Genomic DNA, 12,968 nt, shown 5'->3' with positions numbered 1-12,968 from the left:
CCTGGAGCATCTGCTCTTGGAACAGCTGGCTTGCCTGCCTTTTCCTGGAGAATTCCCAGGGAAGTCATTTCAATATTCTCAAGCTTAGTTTTTAAAGCATAGTTCAAGTGGTCACAAAGATGCATGAGGCAAGGACCAGCCATGAGGGCTCTCCTTCCACCTTCCACCTTCCAGGAGAGCTATGACCCCCAGGGCTCTGCAGCCACCCCCAGCTGCTGCCCATCAGGTGAATGCTGCTCACCCAGCCCAGAACTACCAGCTTCCAGGGCCAGACTACTCAGGAGTCCCAGCCCTCTTTCCAGGCAGGGCTAACCAGCTAAGCTGGACACCCCAAAGCTCTGAGGGTGCCACCCCCAGTGACATGGAGACCCAGGGAGGAGCTGCATCTCACTGGGGGCTGGAGAAGCATGTTCTGAGGTGTAGGCATTTGATAATTGCCATCTGGTACCCTCGATACAAGCCTTTCCTGCAGGACTCAGGAGAATGGGCCCCAGGAAGCATTCATACTGTCCACTTTCACTGCACCTCCACCCCTGGCCACAGGGGCCTGCGTCTGCCTCTCCAGCCCCCACCTCTGGTTGTGCAGGATATGAATTTGTAGGAGTCAGCCAGGCTCCAGAGGCATCACTAGTTGATGCCATATCCAACTATTAAACATGATTTTAATCCCTCTCATCTTGTCGGCTGCATAACTTGCAGAGGGCAGCTTTGATGTCGTTGCTGGAACAGAGATCACATCGAACAGATGTTACAGCTGAGAGTCTGTTAGTGTTTCTATCAACAACGTGTGTGTGTGTGCGCGTGTGTGCACTTGCTCAGGGGAAGTATTACATGGAGGAGGGGATGGGAAAAGAGAGAAATTCCATGACTTGGTGATTTTATAGCACATCCATTTGCAACTTGGCAGCTGGATGCAGGGTCCAGATGTAGTGAGATTTTGGGGGTGTTAAGCTTTCTCTCCCATTACTCAATCTGGGGGCTTTGTCTTCCGTTGGGTAACATATAAAGACCAAGGGAAACAAACAACACATGTGTTTTTGCTGAGTGTGGATGCTTCTTGGTTGACTGAGAAAATGAGCAGGTTTGCAAAGGCAGCTCATCCAGCCCATGGCGTCCACACTAAACAGCTGGATGCTTATTGAATGAACAAACGGATAAACGGAGGAGGAAGGAAGGGGGAGGCTGGGGGGGACGGAGGCTGTGCTTTTGCTTGGCACACGCATGCATGCAAACACTTACGGGAGGGACAAATGGGTGGAGGCCTCTCCGTTGTTAGGGCTGTTGGGGTTCCTGGGGGAGGGATGGTCTAACACCCATGACCGTGCATGGTAACAAAGCAAACAGGTGCCAAGTGCTCACCACCTGCCAGGCTTTGTGCTAGTCCGAATGATTTAATGCAGTCTCAGCAACCCCACAAGCTAAGCATTGTTACTTCTGTATTCAGATGAGGAAGTGGAGGCGCAAGAGGTTGAATAACCGGGTTGACCTTGGCAGAGCCACATTCAAACCAGGAAGAATGCTGCGTGGCCTTAACTATGGCCCTGTCCTTCTCGTATGGGGCGGACCTACGAAACCAGGCATCTGGGTCCTCAGCCTCCATCTGACCTTGATCCTGATGCCTGAGGTGTCCTGGGAAAGACAGGCAGCTGGGGCCCAGAGACCTGGCAGGGCTGGTGTCCTCCTCTGACTCAGACTGTCATCACACTCTGATAAATTGATCATCTCATTAGAGTGCATTTAGGGTCATGACTTTTAATAGTTGGTGGGCTGCCCAGCCTGTGCGGCTCAGTAGCTGAGCGTTGACTCATGAACTGGGAGGTCGAGGTTCAATTCCCGGTCAGGGCACATGCCTGGGTTTTGGGCTCGATCTCCACTAGGGAGCGTGCAGGAGGCAGCCCATCAATGACTCTCTCATCATTGGTGCTTCTCTCTCTCTCTCCCTTCCTCTCTCTGAAATCAATAAAAAGATATATTGGTGGGTCTGTGTGTGGTGATGACTTTCTTGTTGACAGGGGAGGGGCCTGTGGCCTGGAGCAGATGCCTCTCCTGGGTCTCCCTGGCAGGGCCCAGGCAGCTGCCATGGGAGCCAAGCTGGTGGTTTCTTCTGTGCAGGATTCGTAGCTGGCACAGGCCTCCCGACCAGGTTGGGGATTGGTGGGGGAAGGAGGAAGGGGCTGCACCCTGGCCACGGCTGGCAGCTTGGCGGTTGGAGGCTGGACGTCTTGTGCCTCCCACGTTCGTTCCTCCCAGACTTAGCTTTAATTCACGGTCAATCCCAGGGCAAGAAGGGAGCTGGGAGGTCATTCAGTGCAATCAGACAGGGAACTGGAGTCCCTGGGTAGAGCAACAGGCTGGGCAGGCACAGCTCAAGGCGGGTGGAGCCTTTCTGGACGCTGGACCAGCTGACACCCACAGCACCTTGCCTCCTCTCGGGGGCTGGGCCTACTGCTCCACACCATGGATCGCCTGCTGCACAGAAGCAGGTGGGTGTGGAGAACCAGGGCCTGGGCGAGGGCTGGGGAGGGAGGCACCCCTCTCAGACTGACCCCTGAACTTACAAGACCCTCAGAGCGAGCGCCTCCCTCCCATCACTCTGATGTTCTTGGCTCTCACTGAGTGAGGAATGAAAGAAAGCAAAACCCCTTCTTGGCGTGGAGCGAGGAGAGGGGGCTAATAGTTGGTGGAGACAGTGAAGATAAAGCTTCTCCAAGAACTCGGCTCTGTGTCTGGTGTGCACAGCGAGCCCATCTGAAGTTACTGCCATTTCTTCCACCCTCTGGAATGCAAAGGGCGTCTGCAAGGACTCGAGAGCTGAGCAGGGATGTCTGCTCTTGGGCCCCCGTATGGGTTCAGAAAACCCTAGGACACAGATCCTTGGAGAGGCACGTGGAACAGTATCCAGAAGCCCTAGACGAGCCAGGGCGGTGGGGAAGTGTTTTCAAATGAATTTGATTGAAAAGGACTAGAATGCTGAGGAGGAAGAGTGTTGGCCTGCAGCTCGAGCTCAGAGCTCAGAGCCAATGACCGAAGTGCCACAAGCACATGGTGGCATCGTGCTCCCTGGCAGAAGGGGTGGCTTAAGGGAAGAACAGTTGATTTTTGAGAGCTGATAGTTTAAACCTAACCTGGTCCGGTGCTGAGAGTGAGGCCACTGGAGCGCCTTGCTGAGCCCTTCTGTGTTCTCTGGGACTGACAGGCACTTTAGGGGACCTTTAGGAGTCTCCTTTAGGTAACTTTTGGACTATGACGCTGGTGTAGTTTTAGAGCATCATTGTTAATATTAATTGTAATAACACCGTCGCTGAGGCCCACCATTCAGAAGCACAGAGGAGGGGTTATCAGCGACAGCTCTGCAAAGCTAGGTTGCCTGCATTGAAACCTCTGTGGCCTTGGGCCAGCTCATCAGCCTTTCAGGGGCTCAGTTTCCCCACATAGGGGCCACAGTCATACCTACTCCAAACGGTTGTTGTACAGATTAAATGAGATAACACATGCAAAGTACGGACTGACTCTTCTCCCTCTGCTTCCTCTTCTGTCCTTGACCGGCCCTTCCATGAGAGGGCCCCTGTAGATCCTCTAGAGGGGCCGGTGCTACTCATGAGGTCTGAACCCCGAGGGCTCCTTTAGCTCCCAGCAGCTCTGCTGTGGCTTCCTCTCCAAGGGACTGTGTGGGCCACCTGGTGAGGCCAGCAGGGCGGCCAGGGGCCGACCAGGACATTCAGTGATGTGGAAGTCCTACCTTATACAGGTGTGGGAATGTGGCTTAAAAATGTGATCTGCCAAGGACCCTCATCTGAGATGTTTTCACCTTAAATGACAACAAGGACAAGCTGGCCCTTTGGGTACCCACAGATTGAAACCTGGCCAGTCCATGGAGCTGTCTGACCTGGTTCCTGCCTTCGGATGTCCTGAGGAGAGGGAACCCGAAGGAGCTGGGGTGGGGCTCTGCTGAGCTGGTTGTCCAGGCCCAGTCCCTTCCAAAACCTGTGCCCTGGGCAGGGGTGCAGGTGGCTTCCTCCGGGCCCAGGCCAGGCCAGTACTCACGCTGGATGTCGATGGTGACCGAGGTCTCCTTCCCTCCAGGGATGGCTTTGTTGGTGGCTCGGCACACGATGCTCTGCCCATTCTCCACGTCTCCGGGGGAGATGAAGAGCGTGCTCACGATGCTCTCGCGCTTGCCATCACGGAGCAGGGTCTGGGGTAGGGACAGAAAGCATGTCACTCGGCTGGGATGGCCTGGCCTGGCAGCTACAGGGAGAGGGAGACCTGTGCTTGGAGGACCCCAGGCACCAGTCTGTGCAGAGCTGGGGTTACCACGGTTCCTGGTCTGGCTGAGTGTCGGGCTGCAGAAGGAAAAAGGAACTAGAAGGCTTCCCATTGTGCGTGGAAATCAGCCTGGACTTGCAGGCCCCTGATTAGAGAGGAAGCCAGGCCGGGCTTAATGGACACCAGGCTGCAGGTCCCTTGTAGTAATTCCCATCTATCTGCCTTTCATGTCCGGGGGCTTCTGGGTCTGCAGGAAACTCTGAGTGGGACAGGCAGAGCTGTTGTTCCGTGGCAGCCACATGGTCTGTAGAGGGGGCTGCAGTTTGGGGCCTGGGGGTAAGGGCAGGCTTGGGTGGGGGTGCTGCAGAATCAATCGACCCAGACTGGCTTTATTACTTAGATAAAAACCCTTTCAATGTTTCAAATTTCACTTCCTGAGCTACTAGAGCTCTGACCAAGTTATAGGCAGGACAGATGCCATTGTCTTCCACGCGACAGGTGAGAGAGCAGGTGAGACCAAGAGTGGCCATAGAGCTTGACCAAGCTTACACTTCAAGATGGAGGTGAAATAAGGGTCTTGTAGTGGGTTAAGTAGCGCCCCTCCCCCCCCAAGTTCATGTCCTAGAACCTCAGGATGTGACCTTATTTGGAAATAAGTTCTTCACAGATTAGCTGAGTAATTAGTAATTAGTTGAGAATCTGGAGACAAGATCATCCTGGATTGAGAATGGGCCCTAAATCCAATGACTGGTGTCCTCACAAGAGGAAGAGACACAGGGAGACAGAGGAGACATGGAGAGACTGAGGATAGACAGAGAGACAGGGAGACAGAGGAGACAGAGAGCCACAGGAATAAGATGCGATGAAGAGGGAGGCAGGGACTGGAACGATGCTGCCACAAGCCAAGGATGGCCAGGAGCCTCCAGGAGCTGGAAGAGGCAGGCGACAATTCTCCCTAAAGCCTTGGGAGGGAGCGTGGCCCTGTCAGCACCTTGTGTGCATGCAGACTTTTGGCTTCCACACTGTGACACGGTGAATCTCAGTTGTTTTAAGCATCAGTTGTAGGACTTTGTCAGGGCAGCCCTAGGAAAGAAACTGACTTAAGTCCTAAGGCCTTTGGTCTCCTGTCTTCCATTCCTTTGTTTCCACAGGACCCTGAGGTCATTCTGCAGCCAGTTCCACCATCATCCCTCCCCTGCATCCCTTTTCAGTTCCCTCCCTCTTAGTTTGGTGCCCTGGGAGCTGAGCCCGCAGGTGACCTGCTAAGGTGGGTGCGTGCTGGGAAGCGTGCGGGGCAGGAGGGCCACTCCCAAGTAGGAGTTGGTCGGTCCTGGGTGGCTGCTGATTCTGGGAAGGAACTGACTCCCTCCAGAAAAGGGCTGTCAGATGCAGTCCTGTTTTGCTGAGATTAGAGCCAGGAACAGAATAACAGACTTGACTTCCTCAAAACCTCCTTTAAAACAACAACAGCATCGTCTCTAATCTCACCAGACCCTGGAAGAAGAGGAGCATTATTTCTATTTAGCAGAAGAGAAAACTGAGTTCAAAATGAATCAGGAACTTGCTGGGCAGGGCTGGGCTTTGTACTTGAGAATGGTGAGCCCTGAGCCGTGACCCTCCTGCCACAGCTGGAAGGAGGTGAGCATGATCTCCGATTAAAGGTGGGAACGGTCAGAATCATTATGTAGCCACCAAGGTCAGGGAGCCAAGGTCATGTGGGCTGCTGGAACAGCTCTCGGGGCCCGCGGGCCAGTGGGGTCCTTCTCAGCTGGGGCAGAGCTGTGGCCTCCAGCAGTAGAACATGGCCTGAGCCTTGCCTAGGTCAGCACGTCCTTTGTAGCCAAAGCCAGACCCTTCGATGCCAGCGAGATCCACGGGGCGGGGCAGTCGCAGGCACGGTTTCTCCTGGACGCTCAAAGGCTGCCTGGGCCTAGGCAGGTGCTGGTGGCTTGAGGCCTCATTGCATATCCTTCCCTGGGCCGTCATGGGTGGTGGCCTTAGCCCTGGGCAGAGGGGTCCTTGGAGAGGGGTTGGGGGAGAGGGATGTGGTCAGTTCCAACCAGCCATGGGGCAGTCGGTGGGGAGCAGGCTCAGGGCCAGGGTGCAGAACTGGCTGGACACAGGGACCTGCACGGGGACAGGCACAGAGGTTTAGCACCCCCTAGGGGAGGGCGCTGCGGCTGCACCACAGCAACACAATAGCTCAGGGCCTTCCGCAGACCCTCTGTGTCTATAAATAGCCAAGTGATAATAAGAACAATTTCCTGGATGAAAATAACTCCTGGGGTGGAGTGTCTGTGTGTGTCTGTGTGGGGAGGGAGGTCCATACTATCTCCTTTCTTTACTTTTCCACTGAGCCAACATAAGTGACTGCCGGAGCCCCTCCACTGACCTGCTATCTGCAGGGGACGGCAGGGCCATCAGGGTGCTGGCGGGAGGGCAACCAGGACGTCTGTGCTGCTAATGAGGCCCCTGGTCTGCCCCCCACACTCCCAGCCCAGGGTGCTCCTCTGCCTCCAAATGATGATTAATGACATATTTACTGTGTCCGGGTGTGTGCTTTTCTGGGAAATAAAAATTCTGGTTCAAGCTGTTCCACCTAATTAGAGAAAAGGGAGATGCTTTCATTAAACAGGGGGAGAAAGGGGGAAGGCAGGTGGTTGGCTTGGCACCCATAGGAGACACAGCTTGGCTTTCAGCTCTTGGGACCCCAGACCCTGGATGGTGTCCCCGGGGAAGGGCCAGGTCTGCAGACCTGGGCTGTGCTTCCTAATCTTCTCACCTCTCGCTTTTCCTTTTCTTCCCCTCATTCCCGTCTTATAGAGCTCCCCTTTACTCATATGCAAATGAACCTTTGGACTGTGGCTTTGAAGGCCCCAACTAGGCCGAACATTCTGTCATTGGCTGATTCTCGTCACAGCCCCACTGGCCTTCCCTCCCAGCTTCTCCCCTTCACTGAACTTGGCTCTGGGGGGACACTGTGGGCCCCAGCCTCCCACCTCCTATTTCAAAACCTTGTTAGGATGCAAATCAGCTCATCCAGTGAATTATTAATGGTGAGTCTTTTGTGTCTGGGGTCACCATTTCTAAGGCCTGGGGCAGCCCTCCCTCCAGAGTGGTGGCACTAGCAGGCTGCCAGATCCCACCCCAGGCTGCCCCATGTGACCTTGATGGCAGCTCTTGCAGGTGCAGGAGTACCCAGCGCGTCTGGGTGTGCAGGTGTGTACTGGGGTTGGGTGTACATATGACACACATGCAGGAGTGAGTGCGCCAGAGCAGTAGCTTCATGGATGGGCTTCCAGCTCTCTGTCTCCATCCAAGGAGCTTTCAGGCTTCCCAGCAGCTGTGTGAGGTCTGGGGCCCGTCTCTAAACTCTGCCTGCCAGGGCACTGCTTCCTATCTGTGCCCCACTGCCCCATCCCTGAGGGCAGGCACTTGGCATTCAAAGGGCAGTGGCCCTGGAGGCTGGGTTAGCTGGGGACAGAAAGCGACCTGTGTGTGGTTGTCCAGTGCAGGCAACTGTGGCCGCTCTGCTCTTCCCAAAGCCCCCGGGGCCTCAGCTGGGCAGTGGGGAGATGCTGAGCCTAAGAGACGGGAGGCCTGGTGTTGTCTGCCTGGGGACCCAGGTAACAGGGAAGGAGGTTTGGAGGGAATGCAGTGGGTGGAACCCAACACCTGAGCTAAATAAGGGACGAGCATTGAGATGCAAATAGCCTTGAGAGGCCTCGAGTGAGACCTAATTGCCTAGCAACAAGGCCGCCTTTCCTTCCTTCTTCCCCCACCTCCCCCACCTGTGTGTCTTTTTTTTCTTTTTCTTTTTTAAAAAAATCTCCTCTCTGCTTCCCCTTTTTATAGCTGCTTGGGGAATCCACAAGGGCCGATGCTTGAATAGGGATGTATGGGGAGGTGGAGACCTGCGCGGTGCCATTTGCCTGGACCTGCATCCTCAGGGACCCTCACTCCTGTGCCCTGGGGCCTGCAGTGATGCCCTTCACAAAGAAGGCCAGGTTGAGGAGGGTGCTACCCTGGGTGGAGACTCTAGGCCCCCCCCCCCATAGATAGGCAGGTGGGAGGGGGGATGCTGGGGTGACTGGTGGGGAGAGGCATCTCACCAGAAACCAACCCTGCTGGCACCTTCATCTTGGACTTCCAGCTTCCAGAATTGTGAGAAAATAAATGGCTGCTGTTTAATCCACCAGTCTGTGGTACTGTGTTTTGGCAGCCCTAGCAGACTAATAAAGAGTACTGATCCAACCCCTTTGTTTTACAGGAGGAAGCTGAGGCCCAGGGAATGGCTTTCCTGGGGCTACACAGACCAGGGACTGGAACCCAGGCCCCATTCCCATTATAGGCCAGTGGGAGTGTGAACAGGGTTGCTGGGCAGAGGGTGGAGCTTGATGTCTCTGTTCCTGTTTGCAGCAGCACGGTGCCAGGCAAGGGGGCACGGTGGCCTCTGTGCAGGTCCAGCAAGGTGACCTTCTCTTTGCCAGATGGGGGTATGTCCCCTGCAGGACATAAACCGTGGCAGGGGCCAGGCTGTCCCAACTTCAGGGAGGGATTGGACAGATGCCCAGACTGGAAGGAAACACCCTTTGCCTTCCTTTTCATCTTCAGCGGACGATACACTTCTTGTGCCATGTTTTTTTTATCTCATAACACAACAGGGTGGCTCCCACCCAAGACCTGAGGGAGGGACTCACCTCTCAATAGGCAGCTTTCCCCAGAATAGACTCTTGCCCAAGGAAAGGCTTTTGTTCCAGGTTCTGGCACTAGGCTCTGGGTGGGGACTGTGATCAGCAGCCTTGGGGTTGACTCCTTGGTAGGGGGGCAGCTTTGTCAGGAAGGACATAGCCTCAGAGAAGGGACAGGCCACCTTACACCCTCCACTGACGGCAAAGGCTTGCTTGTCTTTCTAAGGACCCTGGAAAAGGGGCCGGGGTGGGTTGGGAGTGGGGAGCAGGTGGTGTACCTCCAACTGTCTGAGGCCATGAGGGGAGGAGAGAGGGGTTCTGGAGGCCTGAACCTCCAGCTTCAGAGCCTGGGGTGCTGGCTGGCTCGAAGCTCTGGTGCAACCTCTGAGCAGCTGCCCATCTGTCTGAGTCAGAGAGGCTCATGGGAAGGAGACCATGGTGTCTCACTACTTGTCAGCTGAGCAGGAGAGTCACTCCCTCGTCAGACCTCAGTTCCCACCTGTAGGTCAGGGAGCTGGATGGTGGATCCTTCTAGGCCCCACTCATCTTTAGAGACTCTGAGGTCCAGGAACCCTGTCTGTAGTGCCATTCACAGTCTCCTTGCATGGAGGTCAGTGGGTGCTGTTTGGAAGTTACCTGGGATTTTGTTTTCTTTCTGGTAGGGGGAGGCCAACAGATCAGGGACGGCTGTCATGGAAAAGGCTGTTACTCACAGCACTCAAGAGGAGGGCCACATGGGGGAGCACCAGGGTCTGTTGGGAAGCAGAGGGGGCAGAGGAGAAAGCCAGGGTTCGAGTGTTCAGTGTGGTTTTCCTGGGGACCCTGAGGCAGGTTCAGGGTTGGCTGGCTTGAATAGTTCTGCAGGCTCTAGGCTCTGGGGGTGGTGTAGCTACCCAGCACCTGGCAGGGGGTTGTTTGGGGCAGGAGGGCTATAGGAGGTGGTGAGGGTTTGGTTTGCACACCAAAGGCGTCTTCTCTGTAAGTGTCTGGAATTAGCTGACCCTGAGAAGGGTGGTCTCTCCTCCTGGGCCTTGTCGATGTCCAACCATCATAACATACAGAAAATAAACAATGTGGCCGATATAAGGACCAGTTCAGAGCACTTGTAGCTCATAGTGCTCTGTGTGAATTAGGAAAAAGTGCCCTGTGGGCAGGAAGAGCTGGGTGAGGGGCTTGCTGAGGGTTTCAGCCCTCCCTGGCCCTTGAGCTGGGCACCTGGGACAGGGAAGCACCTCAGCAGTCATACCTGGCAGCCCTGGAAGGTGGCCAGACTTAGCAAATAGAAACACAGGCTCTCAGTTAAGACCGAATGTAAGATAAACAGTGAGTAATTTACTAACGTGAGTATGAGCCATAAGTGTGCACCATGCAGTACTGGGACGTACTTACCCTGCAAGGTTAGTCATTGTTTATCTGAAATTCAAACTTACTGGGCATCCCTGGGCCCTGGCCACTCTGTCCTCAGGCTCCTCCTCTCACCATCTCTATTCTTAGGGTTTTCACCAAGCCCAGCAGTTACCCCAGGAAAGAGAGAGAGGAAGAGACACAGGGCAGCACAGCCGAGAGACAGGAGGTCAGTCGAAGGGGGCCACAGCGTGAGAGAGAAAGTGATGCAGAGAAAGACAGAGACAGAGGGACAAAGAGGGGGAAACAAGAGCGACAGACAGATGGACACATAGAGTGAGAGAGAGCTGCAAGGGTAGGGAGAGCTGGACCCCCCTCCTGCGGTCCCCGCCCCTCCTTCGCCCCCACCTGCCCCCAGGCCTCACCTTGGAGTAGGTGGCCCCGTTGATGACCTCTCCCTTCCGCAGCCAGATGATGGAAGCCGCGGGCTTGGCATTGTCTGCGTGGCAGGTGAGGTTGAGGGGGTCCCCTGCCCGCAGGCTGATCACGGGCCCCCCCAGGATGACGGGGTCATCGGGGGGCACTGTAGGGAGAAGAGGAGAGAGGTCAGGAGGAGGGCACCCCGGTCGTCCAGCCAGGCAGCCGGCTGAGCTGGCCGACTTTATGGAGCTGATGACAAACAATAATTTTCCTACTTAAATAAACGTTAATCCCCTTGTATTGTCACAATAATAACGGCGATAATCCCGTGCACATGCACGGCATATTTATTCATATTTATATCATCGTCACATCCTCTGCACACGATGAGCCTGTGAGGGGACAGGGCAGGCGTCTTGAACCTTGGTCACAGATGGCAGAGCCAGGCTCCGATGCCCAGATAATATCGGTAGTTTCTTTCCTTCTCACTCCTCCTCTCCTCTCCTCTCCTTGTCCCATGTGTTGTCTGACTCCGTCCCCATGACAGTCTCGCTGGTAAACATTACTATTCCCCCACCTGCAAACATGCAGAAACTGGGGCTCGGGGGGGCAGGCTCAAGGGCACCCTGCCAGTGAGTGACAGAGCCAGGGCTGGGAGCCAGGCCCTGACACCTGGAGCACGGGGCCGCCCCTTTCCTCTCCGGGGACAGGTGACAGGCACCTTTCAAGACTGAGACATCGTTTCAGGGGCTGTGCGTCCCCTGGCATCTCCTGAGCGATTGGCCCTTTCACAGCGGTGCCAGCTCCCTCGCCCCCGTGAGAAAGGGCCTCCCTGCCCGGCTCTCCCGCCGCGTGTTCAGCAGCAGGTCTGAGGCTGTGGCTGCTGCTGGGAGCCCAGGAGGGCGGAGGAGCCTGACATCTCCCTCAGTGCCCTGCACAGAACCTGTGCCGGTGGAAGGAAGGCCCATAAACATGTGCCAACTTGACAGAGTCACACCTTTGATCCGACGATGACCGTGGAGGTAGGGCAGGCAGACATGATGATACATGACCATCGTTTGGAGAAGAGGCCCAGAGAAGTTAGGTGACAGGCCAAAGTCACAGAGCCTCTTCTAATGCCAGGGCTGTGGGCACATGGGGAGTGTGGCCTCTGATGTTCCCTGCCTCTCCTCCCTGGACAAACCACAGAGGGGCTGGTCTCCCTAGAGGCCACCTGAGCAACCCTACTCTTCCTCCCTGCAGGGGCTGGGTCCCTCAGTTCTGGAGGCTGGGAAAGGCTGACCGCACATCTGCCATGAATGATAGGGGGTAGCTGAGTGACAAGCTAGGGACCTAGAACAAAGGACCCAGTTACTGGAGAAAGTCCATCTTCCAGCCCAGGACCTGTGTAAGCTTCACCTCTGGTGGGCTCAGGGAAGGTGACCACAGCAGCTCCAGGCGGTCCCCCAGCAGGCTCTGCCTTCCAGTTTGCCCTCCCCCCAGTAGGCACTCCTACAACCTGCCTGGTTCCCCTCTCCTCCCCAGGGCCTCCCCTGTTCTGTGGCTCTCCCAGGGCACCTCAAAAACAGCAGGAGGCTCTGGACATCTTCAGCTAGGGGCTCTGTGCCTCTGTCCTGCCTTGAGGGGGCCTGGGTCAGAGCTGCAGCCCCGTGAATGCCAATCCCCAGCCCTTCCAGGGAGGAGTTTCTATTCCTGAGAAAGAACAAACCCTCAGGGTCTCGAGATGCCCTCACCAGCCCCAGGACTCCGCCCGGGATCCTGGCCCAGGGAGGAAGTCTGCCTCATCCAACCCTGCCCAGCCTCTTGGGGGGCCTGGGCTCAGACAGATGGTGGGTGTGGGCTGGACAATCAAGACACTCTGTACCCCCTCATTACTGCCAGAGGCCTCCTGGGTGCGGGTGTGGCCTGTGAGCAAAGGGAGGCTAATGAGGGCTTTCCATAGTTGGGGTGGGCGTTACATTTGCTGCAGAGGGAACTTTATCTCCCTGGCATGGGCTCCTTCCAGCAGGGAGGGCTGGGGCTGGGGCTGGGCTCCTATCTCTTCCCTTGTGTGGTGGCAGCTTGCTCCCCATGAACTGTCCAGGGTGGAGGTGCTCCAGCTGAGCTTGCCGAGCACCAGGAAGAGTGGAAAGGACCACTGGAAACTTTAGGAGTAGTATAAACTAGCCCAGGGGTGCGGCCATGGAAAGTGCCCTCCACCAGAGGGGTGATGCTGGTCAGGCAGGCCCTTCTCCCGGTTTTATTTCC

The 12,968-nt window shown here is 55.8% G+C and overlaps 1 protein-coding gene across 1 annotated transcript in view; it reads right to left on the bottom strand.

Annotated features, from left to right (window-relative positions):
* Positions 1 to 12,968, bottom strand: part of KIRREL3 (kirre like nephrin family adhesion molecule 3) — a 452,863-nt gene that overhangs the window by 24,890 nt on the left and 415,005 nt on the right. The window contains exons 5-6 of the mRNA XM_016204456.2: positions 10,727 to 10,884; positions 4,045 to 4,195 (exon numbers count right to left, since the gene is read on the bottom strand). Of these exons, the coding sequence (XP_016059942.1) occupies positions 4,045 to 4,195; positions 10,727 to 10,884 (309 nt within the window). The remainder of the gene's footprint in view (positions 1 to 4,044; positions 4,196 to 10,726; positions 10,885 to 12,968) is intronic.

The sequence above is a fragment of the Miniopterus natalensis genome, chromosome 20, assembly GCF_054644295.1.
Source record: "Miniopterus natalensis isolate mMinNat1 chromosome 20, mMinNat1.hap1, whole genome shotgun sequence".
NCBI lineage: Eukaryota > Metazoa > Chordata > Mammalia > Chiroptera > Miniopteridae > Miniopterus > Miniopterus natalensis.
This window is presented reverse-complemented; position numbering and strand designations above follow the sequence as displayed.